At 46.5% G+C, this 18,167-nt stretch overlaps 2 protein-coding genes across 14 annotated transcripts in view; one reads left to right on the top strand and one right to left on the bottom strand.

The window, feature by feature from the left end:
* Atp8a2 (ATPase phospholipid transporting 8A2) overlaps positions 1-18,167 on the top strand; it is a 592,551-nt gene that overhangs the window by 15,627 nt on the left and 558,757 nt on the right. For 2 of the 13 annotated variants that reach the window (XM_076545116.1, XM_076545124.1), the window contains exon 1: positions 12,355-12,486. The exons of 8 other annotated variants lie outside the window; for them this stretch is intronic. In XM_076545116.1, the coding sequence (XP_076401231.1) occupies positions 12,411-12,486 (76 nt within the window). In that variant the 5' untranslated portion in view covers positions 12,355-12,410. Of the gene's footprint in view, positions 1-11,885; positions 12,026-12,279; positions 12,487-18,167 lie in introns of those variants that run through there. 3 more of the 13 variants (XM_076545121.1, XM_076545126.1, XM_076545118.1) reach the window with 3 other exon arrangements.
* On the bottom strand, positions 10,405-12,373 carry LOC107402392 (uncharacterized). The gene is made up of 3 exons (XM_076545128.1): positions 12,088-12,373; positions 11,730-11,944; positions 10,405-10,543 (listed from the first exon to the last, which is right to left on the bottom strand). Exons 1-2 carry the CDS (start codon positions 12,272-12,274, stop codon positions 11,805-11,807), a joined length of 327 nt encoding a protein of 108 aa, XP_076401243.1. The 5' UTR covers positions 12,275-12,373; the 3' UTR covers positions 10,405-10,543; positions 11,730-11,804.

Below are 18,167 nucleotides of genomic sequence, written 5' to 3'. Positions count from 1 at the left end.
AGAAGTGAGGTTCCAAAGTGGACTACCAGCTGGTGCTCATGAGCGTGTGTTATCTTTAGTTCCAAAGCGTTGAGAAATGGCTGAGAAGCACCGGTGACTTCCTTTTATGTTGACACACTTGTGTATGCACACGTTCTTTACAATGGCATGCTCCAGGTGAGTTTGATGAAGAGCAAGGAGCGCAGAGAGGACGAAGGAACTTGCATCAGTCTGTATTATTCTGCTGATGAGTGATACGGTAATCTGTATCGTCCTGGTCATGGCTTGGGGACATTTACTTCCCAAAGTCTGTACCTTAAGTGACAGCAGCCCCAGGGGTAAGCTTTTCCACCCATAAATCTTTCCCATACACACATTCTAGAGCTGTAGACACTTGGGAGCAACTGGAACTTACTGCCTATCCAGTAAGCAGATAGGGCCTCAGAAGGGCTGATTACCCAGGGCAAGCCACAGCATTAGACACTCAGTCCTCTGCCAGCACAGAGTGACCATAGAGGAAGCCCCCAGTTCACATCCTCATCAAAAGGAACGTCTCTACCCTCTGCTGTATTGCTCTGCCTCTGAGTCGCAGCCTCAGACCTCTGGTGGGTCATGCTTGGGTCATGTGATCACCTCCAGAGGAAGTGTTGGAGAGGTGGGCCTGTGCTGTGGTACTGTGGTTGGACTCGGAAGCCCATCAGCAGAGAGTGAAGAGACAGCGATCCATAGCTCCTGTTGCCTTGTCAACACCCGAGAGTAGCTGTGACAGAAAGCACAGGTGCCTGATTGAAGCCTTCTGCGCTGCTGACATGAAATACGGCTTTCATTGTGTGCTCCTGACTGTTGAGAATTAATGTTTGAACCTGTCAATTTTCCGTTGCAAGTCTTCTTTGCACTAGCTCAAATTCTGTTTACAGCCTGTTTGATGTTCTGGGCAAACTATTCAACTTCTCTGACCCAGAATTCCCTCCTCTGCAAAACAGATGCAGGTACACTTAGCTCATTGCATTGTTTTGAAACTTAACGGAGAAAGTGCTGGCAGCTCATTTGCCCTGTTGCTTGATCTGGAGTAGGTACTCTGTCATCGCTACTGTAAAACCAGACCATCTGCAGAAGACTCGCTGACATCATCAAACTGCCGTGTTAGCTGTGGGGTCTCCAGGATCTTTGGTTGTGCTGTGTCTGCCAAAGAGACACCATGTCTCTCTCTGTGGTTGGTTGCTTTCCTGGTGCTGGGAATCAAGTGTAGAGTCACCCACATGGTAGGCAAGTGCTCTACTCTGAAGCCACAGCCTCAGTCCACCCCTTTCTCTTGTCTAGACGGCTGTCTAGACCCCATTTCACTCCATACCTGCACTACTACATTTTCGGTTCATAATACCACAATCCCACAAATTTGGCAGATTATGAAGAGGATGAATTGCAGCTCTCCATTCTACTCCAAGGTTGATTGGCTGCATTTGGTGGTGACTTTCTTGGCAAAATCCTGGGGTGACCCAGACCATCAGCTGGCAAGAGAGAGGGAGGTGTGCCCGTGTCTTCCATTTCTTCTTCCCCCTTCCCCCTTCCAGATCTAGCAGGGTCCCATCATGGGGCTCCATCCTGATGATCTTGTTGGACACTGAGTTCCTTCTCAAGGCTCTTCCACTAAAGACCATGGTTGGATTGAGGTCTTACTCTCTTCACCCTCACAATGGGGAAAACTTGTATTCTAACCACAGCAGCAACCGGTGCTGTGATCCCTCCATTATTCATCCCAGGCACAGGTTCAGCCTTGGATGGAAGCCGTGGCTTTTAGGGGGATGGTCCCTCTATAATCCTATATCCCATCTGAGATTATGTCTGTATCCCCAGTAATTAGGAGGAAAAAAAATCAAGACTTTGTCTGAAAACAGCAAAAAGATGACTTTTTCCTATTGTATCTTAAAAATTGTAAAACTAGCCTGTGAGATGGCCAAGCCTGATGAATTACATTCCACCCCTTGAATCTACTTGCTAGTAAAAGAGAACTGAATCTTGCAAATTGTCCTCTGACCTCCTGAATGCTGTGGCATGTATATGTCCTCACCAAATAAATGAAATAAAAGGAAATTTTAAAAATGTAAAGTATAAAGAAGGATCTAGAAGTTTTAACACTCCTTTCTCTAGTAGTGGACATAGATACATAATATAAAGACATATATTGATGGTGACAAGTATTTACATAGTTTACATATGTGTATTGAAAATGGGTAAGCACGTATTTGTTCATTATATCTATTCACATCTATTCCCCTTTTTTGGAGGCAAGATCTTGCTCTATACAGTCTAGGCTGGTCTCTAACTCAAGACCATCCTGTCTCAGCCTTCCAAGTACTGGGACTACAAGTTTGGGCCCCATGACAGGCATTTATCCATTCTTCATTAAAGATTATATTACAGGGTTGGAGAAATGGCTCAGTGAATCAGGGCAATTGTTGCTTTTTTCCAGAGGACCTGGGCTCAATCCTAGCATCCACATGGTAGCTCACAATCAGCCATCTCTCCAGTTCCCGGTGATCTTGTCAGATCTCCTCTGACCTCTTCTGACCTCTGCAGGCACCAGGCACTTACATAGTTGTGGGAGCCCACAGAAGCTATCTAGTGAGAACTTACTCAGGGTCAGAGAATCTGGACTTGCTTTACCCAGCTGGGCTGAATAATGAGATGATTGGTCGCCGGTGTGTTTACCAGGTGTTTGGAAGGGCCTACACTTGGCTGTATGGTGTGCTTTGATCTTGCAAGGGGGAGGTCTTTTGCCTCTCACCTCTTGGTGTTAGAATTCTGCCCTCACTCCAGCTGCATGACTGCACATGAGTTAAGCAAAGGGTCTTGTGTCCTACAGCATCATTGTGCACTGGTGATCACGAATGCAGAGCATGGTCGCACAATCTGTGTACGTGTGGCATGGCTCTGTAAGCCCATCTGCGCCTTAAAGAGCCGTTACTCAGACCCCACCCTCTCTCTCTCTGTTCTGCTCCCCCCACCCCACCCTTTCTCTTTGCCCTCTGCACATGCTCCTTCCCAGGCCTGGTTCTTTTGTAACCCTACTCCCCCTTCCTCCTAATAAAGCTCTCTGTAACTAGGTAGTCATAGCTGTGGCTCGTGACCTCTTTGCACAGTAACCAGCACCACAACCAGTGCCGTTTATCGTTCATTTCATTGGTGCCGTGACTTGCATGGGCTCTTCCGGCTGCTCTGAGTCCAGGGCCGAGCGTCAGAAACCTATACCGAGGTCCATTGGACCTGCAACTGCCCACTCCACTTTTTTCATCTGCCCAGTCACTGGACTGCTCCACACACACCACATGTACTGCCAAGATTGGTGAGTCCCCTGCTGTTTCCCGTGACTGCAGCCTAAGATATATTCCTTGCGCAGGACCCCAGGGCAGCCCTCGGTACCATGACATGTTCAATCTTGATGTGCTGGTATGTACGCTCCAGCCTTTGCCCTTTTCATGATGATGATTGGGTAATTTGTGCTGTTATGCTGGTCCACAGACTGCCTATTCTCAAGGACACTTGAAATAGGAACCTGAGGATCCTGTTTGTTATTTTTATTTTTTATTTTTTTCTCTCTTGGTTGCAGCCATGGGACATGAGGGCTTCCTTCTCATGGTTCCACTCCTCCTCTGACAAATATCTCAAATATTTGTCAAATATTGGTATCTTAAATATCTTTGATACCAGTAAATTTGGCTGCATAATGGCTGCTTCAACCCCGATATTCCATGGTAATTGTCTAACTTCTGCCTGCGAACGGGCAAGTGGAAAGAGTTACCTTATCCTCAAGCTTTCTACCAATGCTCCGAATCCTTCTCCCTCTCCATTTCTGATTCTTTCTCTGCCATGTGCAACCACTTCTGCTATCTGACTTCCACTCTGCTCTCTGGTATTGGGTGGGCTCTCTAGTATCTGGCCCTCACCTTAACTCCTCCCACTCGTTCTCAAGCTGCCCTGAGAAGCACAGACGGGTCTGAAAGCAGGCTAGGATGCATGCAAATAAGTTTATGATCAGGACCCACATGGGAATCACAGTAATCAAGATGGCTCTTTAGCCAGAGATCAATTTACAGTCTGCCTCCTGGTGGGTCTTCCTAAAGCTGTCCTCAAGCCAATAGGCCATCAAAAACAAACAAACAAACAAACAAACATACATCTCAGGACATGGAATAAAATCCATCTCTTGTCTCCCAGACCTTCCTGACATAAGGGCTAAAACTTAAGCATCTGGAGAGCAAGGCTCCTGACCTCACAGGTGGAAGTTTCAGCTGTGGCATTTAAGGTGCGCCAGGGGAGAGATGAAAAAGCCCATGAACAGAACTGCCAAGTGCTGGCACACGCTGTCCGACTGGCTCTCGAAAGCCACTGGGTCCCTGTTTAAAGTGTGTGTGTGTGGGGGGGGGCAGGTGGGCAGGGGGGCACTAGTGCATGCCCTGCCAGGCCATCAGTTGAGCCTTGTTCAAAGTGCCACCTAAAGAGACAACTGGTCAGCTGACTGCACCCAAGCACCGAGGGGCATGGGAGCATCAAACTAAGATCTCCAGCAGACCTCTAGGCTTGGCCACAGCCTCGTTCACAGGGAACCCAGAACGCAGCATGCAAGCGATCCATTTCTTTCCTTCTAGATGCCAGAGCCACTTACTCAGTCCTGGGGTCTCACCTCTCCTTGTTTCCCTATTGTCGGGGTAGAGAGGACAGCCTTACCCACCTCATCAGACTTAATTGTACTTTCAGGGTTACTTAATGGGAACAGATTTTCCAGCTAAGGTAGGAGCTTTCATTTCATTGTTCCTTCCATGTGCTTCACTCCAGACCTGTCAGAAGTGCTTCTCCTCCTTATGCACAGGGACACAGACAGAGCCATGCTCTCTGCCTTGTCCCTAATTCCAAAAGAGTGAGTTCTCACCCCACAAGCTTTTCTCTCCCTGGTTCCCTCTTCTAATTAACTGGTCAGGTAATTGTTACAGAATCACCACAGACCTGGAGTCCAGGGATCATCAAGTAAGGAACAGTAACAGTCCAAAGGTGTTTACACCCTCCCAGAGCCAAGAGGGTCTGGGCTCTGCAAAAACAGATTTAATATAGCCATCTATTACTGTTAAATGCTCTCAACAATTGATCACCTTTGTCTCCTGGATGCTAAACTAGTAAAGAAAACAGGTGCCTTAAAATAATCTGTCTCTGATAAAGCTTATCTCAGGTTAAAAAATTAAAAACATGTTCCAATCTCTCTGTCTCTCTCAGTAACACTAACCAATACAAGCAGAGTACCAAACACTACAATGTCATCAGCCCAAGGCTTTAATTTTCTAATGGCTGCTTCTTAATATGTTCAAAATTTTTGTAAGCTCCAGAAACCAGCTTGAATCCATCTGGACAGGTCAGATCTGCTTCAGATAAGTGCAACCTAAATTCCTGGTCCCAGGACTCCCCTTCCCTCACCCTGGGACCTCCATGAAGGTAAAATTTTTTTCTTCTAAGCTGTTCTCTGTCTCACCAGCATCCTGTCAGACACAAAAGCAGCCAGAGTGCCAAGCCAAGAAAGATGAATAACTCCGAGGCAGCAGATGACAGCCCACCATCCCAGGACGCCTGTCTACCTCAGAAGCCCCCTTCCCTACCCGCCTCAGAGTCAACCAACGCCCACCAAGTCAGCTGGAAGCAATTTTTCCAGGAGAAACGATGCCCCTCTTCCTGTTCACTCATTTTTATAATAAGCAAAAAGTCTGGAATGTTAGAATTCTACCCTCACTCCAACTGCATGACCACACATGTGCAGTTCAGGAGTTAAGCAAAGGGTCTTGTGTCTTACATCACCAGTGTGCGCTGGTGATCACGTATGTGCAGCGTGGTCGCATAGTCTGCACATGTGTGGTGTGGCTCTGTAAGCCCATCTGTGCCTTAAAGAGCTGGAGCTGTGACTCAGACTCCACCCTCTCTCTCTTCTCCCCCACCCCACCATCTTTCTCTCTGCTCTCTGCATGTGCTCCTTCCCAGGCCTGGTTCTCTTGTACCGCCCCCTTCCTCCTAATAATGCTCTCTGTAACTAGGTAGTCATGGCCATGGCTTGTGACCTTCGAGCAGTAACCAGTGCCATTCATCATTCATTACACTTGGCATATTATAAAAAGCCCTTTTCAATAAAAGATGAGGCTGTTGGGTATTGATCCAGGCCCTCCCAAAGCTATCCTGTGTTTGTCTTTATTCTTGTCATCTAGGTCTCTCTTTCTATCTGATATTTCCTAATTCTTCTCTCCTCCACCTAAGAACCCTTCAAAAGGTGGGAGCGGGCTCCCACATGATATACATGCATACATATATGCAGGCAAAACATTCATATACATATAATACAAGTAATCTAAAGATTTAAAAAAGGTTTTATTATACTTTTTAATTTCTCAAATAGTCTTAAAACATTTGTATTTAAAAACAATCAAGGTTCTCTTTATACACTGCTGGTGGGAATGATGCAGGTACTATAGAAATCAGCATGGAGGTTCCTCAGAAAACTAAAACTAGAGATATCATGTGATACAACTATGGTACTCTTGGGTCTATATCTGAAAGATTCTGATTTAACACACCAGAGACATGTGCACATCCATGTTCATTACTCTAGTATTTGCAACAGCCAGAAAATGGAACAGCTTAGATGTCTATCAATACATGAATGGTAGGGAAAAAGTGATATATATGAATGTGTGTATATATATATACATATATATACATATATATGTATGAAATATATATAAATGAAATTTTATTCAGCTATGAAAATAAAATAATGACACCTACAGGCAAATATATGCAACAGGAAACCATTATGTTAGGCAAAATAAGCCAGACCTAGAAAAACACATATGACATTTCCTCTCATATGCTGAATCTAGGTTAAAATTTGTGTGTGTGTGGTGTTTTGTGTAGGTTGTGAACATAAAAAAATCACCTATGAGAGGGGAAGACATCATCTTGAAGGAGGGGATGGGTAAGATAATACAATAGAATGCAATTGGCTGGGCAATGGTGACACACACCTTTGATCTCAGCACTTGGGAGGCAGAGGCAGATGGATCTCTGTGAGTTGGAGGCCAGCCTGGTCTACTTGTCAAGTCCCATGCCAGTCAAGGCTACACAGTGAGATTCAGTCTCAGAATAAAAAGCAATCTGCTTGAAAGAAGGATTGTCTGGGGGCAGGGAGTTGGGATTGTAGAAAGACAGTGGAGAAGAGGCATGAAGATTTTATACACACACACAGAGACACACACACAGACACACACACACACACACACACACACATATATAGTTCATTTTCAAACATACATATATTTCTTCAAATATATATATGTATGTTTGAAAATGGCACAGTGGAACTTATCCTCCCATTGCACACCAATTTTAAACATTAAACATAATCCAAGGTTATTTTTATTTATTTGTACATTTTTTTTTTTGAGACAGAGTTTCTCTGTGTAGTTTTGGTGCCTGTCCTGGAATTCACTCTGTAGACCAGGCTGGCCTCGAACTCACAGAGATCCACCTGCCTCTGCCTCCCCAGGGCTGGGACTAAAGGCGTGTGCCACTGCCGCCCGGCCTTGTACATCTTCTTATTCATGGGGCTTGTTGTCCAACTTTTTCCTCTTTAAAAATAGCATGAATACTTTAGCATTTAAAATATTATCTCTTCTATTCATATTTTAAAGGTCAAGAAAGTTTGCAGTGAACTGTGAACCTCTTGTCTACGTAATCTGATAGTCTTAACATATGCACCCAGTATCTATCTACCCTTTGTTAGCAGACAAGTTTCCACGACCCCAGAAGTTCCCTTGAGTCCCTTCCTGTCCTGGTAAACCTCCACAACTTGACCCTTATTCTTTTGAATGCAACTGCCTCAGGTTTGCCCAGTCATTTTCACTGAGTTTCTAGATTCATCTATGTGGTTTGCCGGTTTGTACCTTATTGCTGAGTCACATTCCATTAACAGACAGCAGTGGTGCATCCACTGGCCTGTTCATGGCCGTTTGGACTATTTCCAGTTTGGAGTTATTAATACTCTCTTTTGAGTATTTTTTTTTGTAGAAATAACATGTTCATTTCTTTTGGGTAAGGATTTGAAGGTAGAATTTCTTAGTCATAAGAAAGGTGTATATTGATCTTTATGAGAGACCATTAGGTCTTTTTGTTTGTTTGTTTCTTAGGTGGTTACACCAACTTACACCCATATAACCCCAGTAGCTCAGCATCATCCACAATATTTGGAATTATTCTTTAATTTGGACATGCTGACCATTGCAGAATAGGTTCTTATTTTAATTTTCACATTCCTGGTGACTACTGACATTTGTCACCTTTCAGGTGACTCTGTGCCTTCTGTTTATTTGATAAGTGTGTGTTCAGGTATTCTGACCATTTTTGAAACACTTGATTTGTGGGAGTTATTTACATATAGAAAGTCCCTTGATTTACCAGTTGTGGAAAAAATCTCTTCCCAGCCCGTGGCCTGCCTCTTCACCATGTTGTATCTTTTGCTGGGTAGAAGCTGTGGTTCCAATGCTAATTATAAACGTTTACTTTTACAGCTAGCACTTTTCATGTCCTTGCATGGCAGCTTTCACCATTTTTTTCCTAGAAGATTGAAATACCTGCCCCCCTTTTAATATTTATGATTAATTTTAAGTGTTGTGCATGAATAAAAGGTTAAAGCCTTTCCCCGAGTCTGAGCATCCAGCTGTCACAGGATTGTCTGTGGAGAGGACTGTCTCCACTCAACTGAGTTGCTTTTTAGTGTCTTCACCAAAATTACTTTGCCATATGGCTCTGGGTCTATTTCTAGACTCTCTGTTCTGTTTCAACGTGCTATTTCTCTATTTATTGCCCACACTCTACAGTCTCCTTGCAGGGTAAAAGCTTTTGCCATGTTCTCTGGGAGCCTGCATGCCATGTATTCAGTGTGTTCAGGATGGAGGACTTACACATCTCTCATTAAGTTTTCTGTACATCTTATAGTGTGGTTCTCAGTAATATTTGATTAAAATTAAATGTGCTCATTTCTAGTTCTGCTAGATTGTATTTCCCCAAATGGCTGCAGCAATGTTTCCAACTCCCATGCTCTTCCAGAATCTTGTCACTCTGTTTCCTCCCTGCTTGTGCTGACTGGGCCTTTGCGACTGTCTGGACAACCAGGATGTGGTTGAAGTGGCAGAGCATGTATTCCCAGGCCAGGTCAGGACAGGAGACCCTGTGTCTTGAAATATCTACTCTTGGAATCCAGTCACCTGGCCAGGGGGCCTCTCTACCTGGCCCAGCAGCAGGCCAGTAGCAGGTGTCAGAAATGAACGTGAGCGAACGTGAGCAGAGGAATGGAGAAATGGATGAGAGGAGCCCCTTGACTACTGCTCTGTTTTCATTGGGAGAGAGTCACAGCTTGCTATGTATTTACCGTGTGCACAGTTTGAGACACTGCTCCCCCTCAAAAAGAAAAGAAACCTGTTAGAAACGAGAATCCAGACAGGATTTAGGCCATCAAAACGCACCCATGTAATCTTTAATAAGAATCTGTAGAAGAATGAGATTTACATGACATGATCTCTCTTCAAAGACTGTTTGCCCAATACTGTCAGAGTTGACTGTTAGTTGGTCTGTAAACAACAGTGAGAGAGAAAGAGGATAGAAGGAAGGAAGGAATTAGTCTGTGGACAGGAGGAAAGGCAAATGGGTTATGGGTCTGTGTTGGGGTGTTGATTGAGATTTGTCTCCATCTTTTAATGTGCTCTATACATGCCCTTTCCTTTTTAAAAATGTTGCATCATGCACATAAATATTTTGAAAAGAAATGGTTCTAGGGCTGGTGGCTTAGTCAATTTCACTGATGCTGGCTCTCCCAAGGCATCCTTCCTCCCCCTCCACAGGCTGCTCTGTTCTCGACTTGGGAAAAGCTGCACCATGGCCAATGAATTGAAGCAGTTATCTTGAAAGTTCTGCTCTAATACAAGTAGAGAGAAAACACATTTCCCAGACTCTCCTATTGCTCTGGACTTTGTGTCTGCCTTTCCTTCCTCTTGCTGGTGAGTCTACCATACTTCTAGCCCAGGCAAGGACAAGAGAGTCTCTCCTCAAAATCAACACAGGTTGTGTGTGATTCATACTGCCATAGGGTCCTTGCTTAGGAAATACTGCTCATTGCTTTGTTTGGTCCTGTGTGCCTATGATTCCTTTTAGCACCTCGATGATGGGACTGAGGTCTGGACTCTGGGGCTAGTGCCAGCCTAATCTTTCCAACTTTGTAAAAGGCAGTGAGGGGAGTCAACCATGGAGATAAGTGCAACATTCCTCTCTTGCCCTTGCAAACCGACATGATGATCACTCCTCTAATCCCCACACATGGGAGGCTGAAGCAGGAGGACTATTACCAGTTCCAAATCATTTTGGGCTACACCATAGGCCCCAGGCCAGCCAGGGCTCCAGCACAGTAAGACTCCTCCTCTTTTATACCATCGCTCATCACACTTCTCCAGAGCTCTTGGCCAGTTTGGTTGCTGGAAAGTACCTAAAGAGGCAGGAGCAATAAACTCATTTTATGCTGTGGTTCTGTGAAATCAAAGGACAATTAAAAATAACCAATATCTATTTTTTGTTGTTCTCATTTATTTATGGCTATTTTTTTCCCTGTTTGGGGCATAATAATAAATAAAAAGTTTTCCTTCAAGCCCCTTTCAACATTTTGCTTATTCTGCAAGGCATTATCACAGAAAGTGTGAATGGGAACATTCGTGGCCCATTTTTACAGCTTCCGTGCAAAGATCAGCCTAAGCTTTGTAAGCATCCCCCATAGCCTGGGAGACTCACGGGGGAAGTCCTGCCCCCCCTGAGCCTCAGCTCAACATCTGAGACATTTCCCTCTTGGACCTTCCTGCTGAGGAAATAGTGTTTACTCTGAGGGCCAGAGGTGTGCTTTATTGTCAGAGGCACCAAGGTCTTTGTGCTCACAGATAAGCACTTGGGGAACCTGGAATGTTAAGCACACAGGGCTGTTTCTTCAAGAGAAAGAATGTAACACCTGTTATTGCCCAGCCTCGTGACCTTTTGCCCTATCCCTGTGGCTAGAGACTTTTCCAGGACCAGACCCTTCCAGGGACCCTTATCATAAACTTGTTTTTCTCAGTCAATCCATAGAACCTATCTTTACGGACTTTACGGAAAGTTTCAATGTAGTCACGTCTAATCTGTATTTAGCTTTGTGTCTTAAGGAGATTTACATATGCTTTGTTGTGCACGCGGGACTGAGTTAACACCAGCAGTTTTCACCAAACTGTGCTGTGCCTAAAATATGTCTAAAATAAACCACTCGCTTCGGTCAGACTCCGAAAGTTTGAACCCACACTGGCTACTGAGTCGTGTCGAGCCAACTGCCTTCCTACCTCCTATGGCTCATCTCTCTGCAGCCCCCTAGGTCTCAAAGACGCCCCCATTTTATGTAAAAGGAAAGGTAATGATCACTTCTGCAAGTGCAGGAGCAGACTCAGATTGGCTGTTTTTTTTTTTTTTTTGTTGTTGTTGTTGTTGTTTGTTTTTTAGTGTAAGGTCAAGATTTCATCAGACCCAGTAAAGATTTAGCTGGCTTCTTCCTCACTACCCCCATGGAACTGTGCTCAGAAGGACCCAGTTTAAACATTAAGAGAAGGGAGAAATCAAACAAAAGCAGGTCGAATGACCTTGGGCCAGTCACCCCTTACCTCTCAATGGATTTGTTTGCATGTAGAAGGTGCACTGCGTGTGTCGTGGGCGTGGATGTGTGTGGTGGGTGCCCCTTAGAGCATTCCGGAGGTTTCACGACCGTGATAAGCCGTGGAGGACAGGGGCTGCAGACCCAGCTCTTCTCTGAGTTTCAGGTCCCAGCGTGGAAATTCCTGTTCTGCGCATAGGACCCTTGCAGACCCCATCCGGCTGGCTGCAAAAGAGGAGAGGCTGCTAACGAAAAGGGAAGGAGGACCCAGGGCTGCACCGCACAAGTGACAGGCAGGGAGATAAGGTAGTGGACTTGCTGAGGCCCAGAGCCGCCCAGGTGCGCCCATCCCCTCCCGGAGCCCGCACCCGGCCCCGCAGCCCTGCCTGCACCTCCCGCGCCTCCTGCCAGGACTCGGACTGGCGGCGCAGCCTCCTGCGGGCCCCCGCCCCCGCGTTGCCGGGCCAGCGAGGCCGCCGCGGCGTTCGGGGCGCCGCCGCATTGGCCGCTGCGGTGCGGGAGGCGCGGTCGGCGCAGCCTCGGGGCTGCGGGCATAGACTGGGGCGACCCGCGGCGCTCGCTCAGCCCTAGGCCTGCTCGCCCATGGCCCTGGCGCTGTGGGCCTGGAGCCCAGCCCCGCTCCCAGGCGCCACTGCTCGCCTCTGGCCGCCCAGCCTGCCAGCCACGCGCGATGCTGAACGGCACCGGCCTGGACCAGGCTTTTAAGATGTCGTTGCCTCGGAGGGCGAGGATCGGCGCGTCCGTGGGTGAGCGGGGAGGGTGGGCCAGTGGGGCGGGGGCGGCGCCCTTAGCAGGGAGACACTGCTCCGCCCTTCGCTCTGTCCCCTCCTCCGGGCGCCGGGGGCTGCGGGGACTCCGAATGCCACGCCCTACTGCCCCCTGGCTGGACGCCCTTGCACCCACCCGGCCCTAAGGCCTCATGCGGGAGTGAGGGAGCGGAAAGTGTGAGAACTCTCAGGCCCCTGGCACAGTTGTGTATTCATGTGTGCGTGTGCATATGTCTGTGTGAGTGTGTGTGTGCACACGCCCGCGTGCGCGTGCAGATCCGTGTGACCCTACGCAGTGATGCACATGCTGGAAAGGACCGAAGCAGTCGTTTTCTGCCCTGTTCCCAGTCCTGGTGGGCACAGTTTGGTCACTGGGACGACTTCTTGCCTCCCAGGCTGTCTGCTTGCAATTCGGAGTGTATTATCTTCTACAGAGACTTAAGGGAAGCAGAAGGTCACCTAAGAGTGTTTTCACCACCTGGGGCCCAAGCGCTCAGGCTTACACTAAGGACAGAGAGGCTCAGGGTTCCATTGCATGGGAGACAAGCCTCAGAGACACAGATGCATTCATGAACACGCACTAGCAGGGGCCTGGGTGGGATTAGAAATGCAGCTTCTTCTTAGATGTTTTTGTTGTATAACGCACTTAGGAAACATGACCAGGTACACCCAGTGCTCTATGGCTCCCGGACATGATAGGTGACCTAGACGCTTAAATAATGCAAAACTGGAGGGGGAACCTCCAAAATGATGCCCTGTCTTGCATTTCAGGCCTCCTTGAAAGGAGTCTGGGTAGATCTTTGATGAAGAGGGTTCAAGGTTTGGGTTTGGAGTTGAGGTTCCTTATTAACCGTTTGTAGTTTTGTCTGTTTTGAGATAATAGAATAAATGACCTTTACGTTTTCACTGTTGAGCAAAGTGAGGGGGAAGAAAACCATTCTAACTAGTGTTTGCTAAAGTTGGGTAGTATCAGGACACGTCACATTCATTTTGAGCAGAATCCTTTCCTGAAAGGGTCACTAGGCAACACATCAAGACTACAAGGTGGGGAGCCCCAGGGGCATCAGGGAGCAGTCAGAGGGTCAGCCTAGGTATCAGCAAAGGAAAGGAAGTGTACGTTTTTCAGAGCAGCGTCATGGATGCAAGGCTTTGTGAAGAAAGAAGCACTCCCTGGTGGGGAGGGTACAGAACTCTGCTTCCTTTGGGAAGGAGGGAGAATGAGAGATTGAGTTTTGATCAGGTCACATCCGCAATGCCCGCTGGAGAGCCCAGTGGGGCTGTTCAGTGGAGATTGGCTTGTGAGCCTGAGTTCACAGCCAGACGTCTACATTTCAGAGTGCTTCCCAGGATGCCTCAATGGGTACCTCACTGCAGGTGCACGGCACCTCCTTCCAGAAGAGCCCTGCTTTAGTGTTCTGCTCGTATTAAGCTTGATTTCCGCACAGGTTCACACCATCTCGCTTTTCCCTGGGTCCCCCAAAATTATATAACTAATACCAGAGGAATCTGAAGGTGTCCTGAGCGTTCCAGTGTTTTCAAGTTGGAGGGGATTTAGGGAACAGAAAGCGATTGGAACAGGATGCATGGAAGCCCGGCAAGTCAGGAATGCCGCCGAGAGCTCCAGAAAGAATCTGGGCATTGATGCTTGGCTTCATCTCTGGAGGTCACTGATGACCTTGGAAGAGCTTCTATTGTATAACTGTGGGGGAGAAATATTCATTACAGGGGGTGCAAGAGAGGATTAGAAGACAGGAGTTGAAAACAGACTCTCCATGACACCCTTTAGGGTAAATGCTGCAGAAAATGGAGGGAAAAGCAAATGGAGTGGTAGCTATAGAGAGCAAGTTCAAGGGAGGATGCTTTGAAGACTGACTGCGCCATCCAACAGTGCGGTAGTATGAACACTCAGTCAGGGACTTCTCAGTGGTCTGTGGGGTGAGCATCGGTGAGGAGCAGGGTTCAGAGCACAGACGTTTAGAGAAAAAGGTTTAGGAGTTTCTGTAAGTGCAGGGCTTTGGGAGTTTCTGTAAGTGCAGGGCTTTGGGACCTTGCTGAGGACAGGTGTGGGGTGCGGAAGATAAAATGTGTGACTTTACAAAACAGGTCTCTTTAGAGCACATAAATCATGGATAAGCAAGAGGGAGGTCAGGGTGGGTACCTGGGCAAAGGGCCTGACGATCGCCTACTCCCATAAAATATTAGTGATGTGTGATTTTTGAAGAAGCCTGCCGTTTCTCATTTAGTGCAAACTAGCAGAGCAGGTCTGGTGGCTCACAGTTTCTTCAAGACCAGGTGCATTTAGTAAAGCGGTTCCGGGATCGTTATTTCTGGTGAATGTTCCTTGGACTCCCATCTTACTCTGGGTGTCCTGTTGTATCTTTGTCCATTCCTTTCTGCAGTTTACTAAAATGATGGGGATCCAAAGACGAGTTGACTGTGACAGACTGGATATATATTGGCCACCTTCTATGTGCCAGATGCTTCAGGACTCTGGAGATGGAGCACTGGATGGGATAGGTGCTTTCTGGATAGAGCCCAAGGTCTGGGGATGAGTACAAAGCACACTGTTGGTGCTCTCAACTCGTACCCAGCCTCAGGCTATGTGCACAGGCAATGCACACAGTGGAACAGGCAAGTGAAGTGTGTATGTGTGTGCAGGTGTGTGGGCAGTGACGGTGGGGGAGTGGGGTCAGAAAGGAAGGGGGAGCTGTTCTTTGGGACTACAACACTCATGTTCTCTTGGGTAGAAGCTTCTTTCCGCTCGTTTAGCTTCTGGATTTGGCTTCATGAAATTGATTGGCAATCAAGAGCAGGCAGGCAGTAAGCACAGTGCCTGTGCCTTTAATTAGATTAAATACAGGACCGGGGTGGCTACAAGTCCTACTGAAAATGCCCTTGCAGGTATATTCCAACTTCTTTACCCTTTCAGCTCCCCTGGCCTCTTCTGGTCAGTGAGGTGATTTTTTTTGTTTTGTTTTGTTTTTATTTTTAAATGGGCTCCTGTGTGGACCTAGTTTTCTTGTTACGTCTCCTATAACTACCTAACCCGAATTGTAAAGGAAGGGATGAGAACAGCTGAAGACACCAGAAGCTCTGATAGAATGTAAGAGCTGGAAGATGGCTCTGAAGTGGTTCAATCCCTTCACTTTACAGCAAACTGCTTCAGAGTGGCTGGTTAATTTCTAGCAGAACCAGCTCATTTCCAAGGCCCACAGAGCTGGCGCAGTTCAGGAGCAGTTCCAATCTGAAGAGGCCATGTTCATTTGCTCATTATAGACGCTTTCTTCTTCCTTGGTAGGAAGTAGGACAGACACGGGTCTCATCTCCCTTGCTTCTATGTCCTGCACTATCCAGTGGACAGGCACTCTACACACAGACCTGGCCCATCTCTCTAATTTTGTAGTTGACCTGGAGGTCTAGATTATGTTTGGGAGTTTTTGGAGACAATGTATGTGGGGGCTAAAATACCAGACTGTAGGTTTAGAGAGAAGTGGATTCAAACTTCGACATTGTCTTCTGCTTCCTATGGGCCATTTCTTTATTTACATTATAGAATGAGGATGTCAAGAAAGAGTTTACCCCCCAAGAGTTTGTGTCAGTGGTGTGTGTGTGTGTGTGTGTGTGTGTGTGTGTGTGTGTGTGATTCACTTACTAATATACTAATTATTGGATGCACAATCAAGTTCGACAGTGTCGCTCGTTCTTAGGTTGCCCATCATAACCCGGGGCAGACGCCTCTACCTGGATCCTCATTCCATGTGGTAGCAGAAGAGGCAACATCTTCAACTGTTGTATTTTCCCCCTCCAGATCTAATGATGCTCTACCCAGAATGTGACTGCATAGAGGCATTTCTAGGTTTCCATGATGCAGAAATCCACTCACCAGCTACCCAGATCCTACACTGTCCATTCTCTAGTGTCTGAATTGTCACTCTCCTTACACTGACCATTCTCTAGTGTCTGACAGTTGTCACTTTCCCTACACCATCTTGTCTTTCATGTCTGCAGGTGGCTACTATGCCCTTAATTTGATGGCTTTAGTTGTTTAATAATTAATTCACTTTTACAATGGCTGCTTTGTCTTAAAACCTCATCTGATGGAGGTGTCAGCTAGACAAATGGATTACATTAAAGTTATTCTTTTAGGACCTTGGGATGGTTTATGAGAGGATGTTCAGACGGCTCCTCTGAAGAGGGGTCTCTCCCCTTATCCCTGGGGCTTTTTACAGTTGCTAAATATAACCCCTAGTCAATAGCACACAAAGACAAGATGTTACTTACATCCTATTAGGCCAGGGAAAGTGCTCAGGGAAAATGTTAACAACCACTAAGAAGGGCTAAAAATAAAAGTGAGCTCACATTCATACCCCGGTAGTTTCTCCATATCATTGTCAAGGACAGACACAATGCATAACCTGCCTTGTGGCATTGAGCAGCACCCAGCTGAAGACAGTCATATCCGTGTGCCTCCCAGGATATGGACATAGATGTGTCTGTGAGAGTACAGTCAGGTCTGACTCGCACTCTTGTCCCAGCTGCTTGGAAGGGCGAGGCATGTAGATCACCTGAGCCTGATTTGGGACAATGTGGGCAATCAAGTGAGAGCTTTTGTGTCAACAACCAAAATAAAATAAAACAACAAACATACACATGTGATGCTGTGCATTCACAAGCAGTGTGGTGGAGGGCTCATTACGCCAGCCTACGACACACCTCTGTATGTCCTGTTTGTGTGCTGGTGTTCCTTGCACTGAAGGATTATCTCTCACCTACTAGTAAAAGAAAAAAAAAAATGGATGTGTCATAGTTCATCCTAAAAATGTGACTTAATCTTCGCTCATTTTGATTCAGAGATTTCGCATTTGGAAAGTAGTTCCCTGCATTTGTGTTATTGTTTGTTGGGTAACGAGCACGTGTTCATTTCTGATGTTTCCAAGGAGTGTCTGAGCACAGCTTGCTCTTCATCTTTGGAGACACCACGTCAGCCAGAGGCAGAGGGTCCCCAGGATTACTGTCAATGTTTCAAGCTCATCACCGAGATTGATTGTCCAGAAACCTGGGGCAGCAAACGACTCCTTGGAGGGAGCACTTTAGTCATACAGAATCTCACTGCAGAACCACGTTCAAAGACAGTTGCTGGTTTCAGATCTTGGTACCTTAATGGCAAGGAGCTGTTCATTCATATTCAAAGGACACAAGAGTGGCTGGTCTGCTGTTATCCAGTTAGTGAGGGATTAGACTTCCTCTCAGCTATTTTTAGCTTAGCTACACAACCATTATCCCCATTTAAGACTCTTTTCAGTTTTCTTTTTACTTTCTTTATCCTAATGCACCAAGCATGCAAATCTTGATTTTAAAACTCTGGAATTTTTGCTTTTAAACTCCACAGTAGTGGTTACTGTCTCTGTAACATACAAGTTAAATGACAGTCCCTTCTTTAGAGTCCCAGGGGACCTGCCCAGCAGCTGGGTTTTAGCCAAGCAGTTTGCTTAGGGTTGACTACAGAGTCATTTGTGCCATGCCCCAGCCTGTACGCGGCTGCCCCAAATGACTGTGCTGTTCTTTTCTGCTGGAACACAACCTAAGCTTATGTGCTCCAAATCCATCTTCCTTGTTACTCTTTCTAGATGCTTGGAAATACATTTCTTCAACTATATTTA

This window comes from Peromyscus maniculatus, chromosome 9, assembly GCF_049852395.1.
Source record: "Peromyscus maniculatus bairdii isolate BWxNUB_F1_BW_parent chromosome 9, HU_Pman_BW_mat_3.1, whole genome shotgun sequence".
Taxonomy (NCBI): domain Eukaryota; kingdom Metazoa; phylum Chordata; class Mammalia; order Rodentia; family Cricetidae; genus Peromyscus; species Peromyscus maniculatus.
The sequence above is the reverse complement of the archived record's forward strand: the minus strand, read 5'-3'. Positions and strand labels throughout refer to the sequence as shown.

Coding starts and splice junctions, on each gene's coding strand:
- LOC107402392 (XM_076545128.1), bottom strand. CDS start 12,274: ATGCCCGCAGCCCCGAGGCTGCGCCGACCGCGCCTCCCGCACCGCAGC. Junction 11,945..12,087: donor AGGCAGGGCTGCGGGGCCGG/GTGCGGGCTCCG, acceptor CCTCTTTTGCAG/CCAGCCGGATGGGGTCTGCA.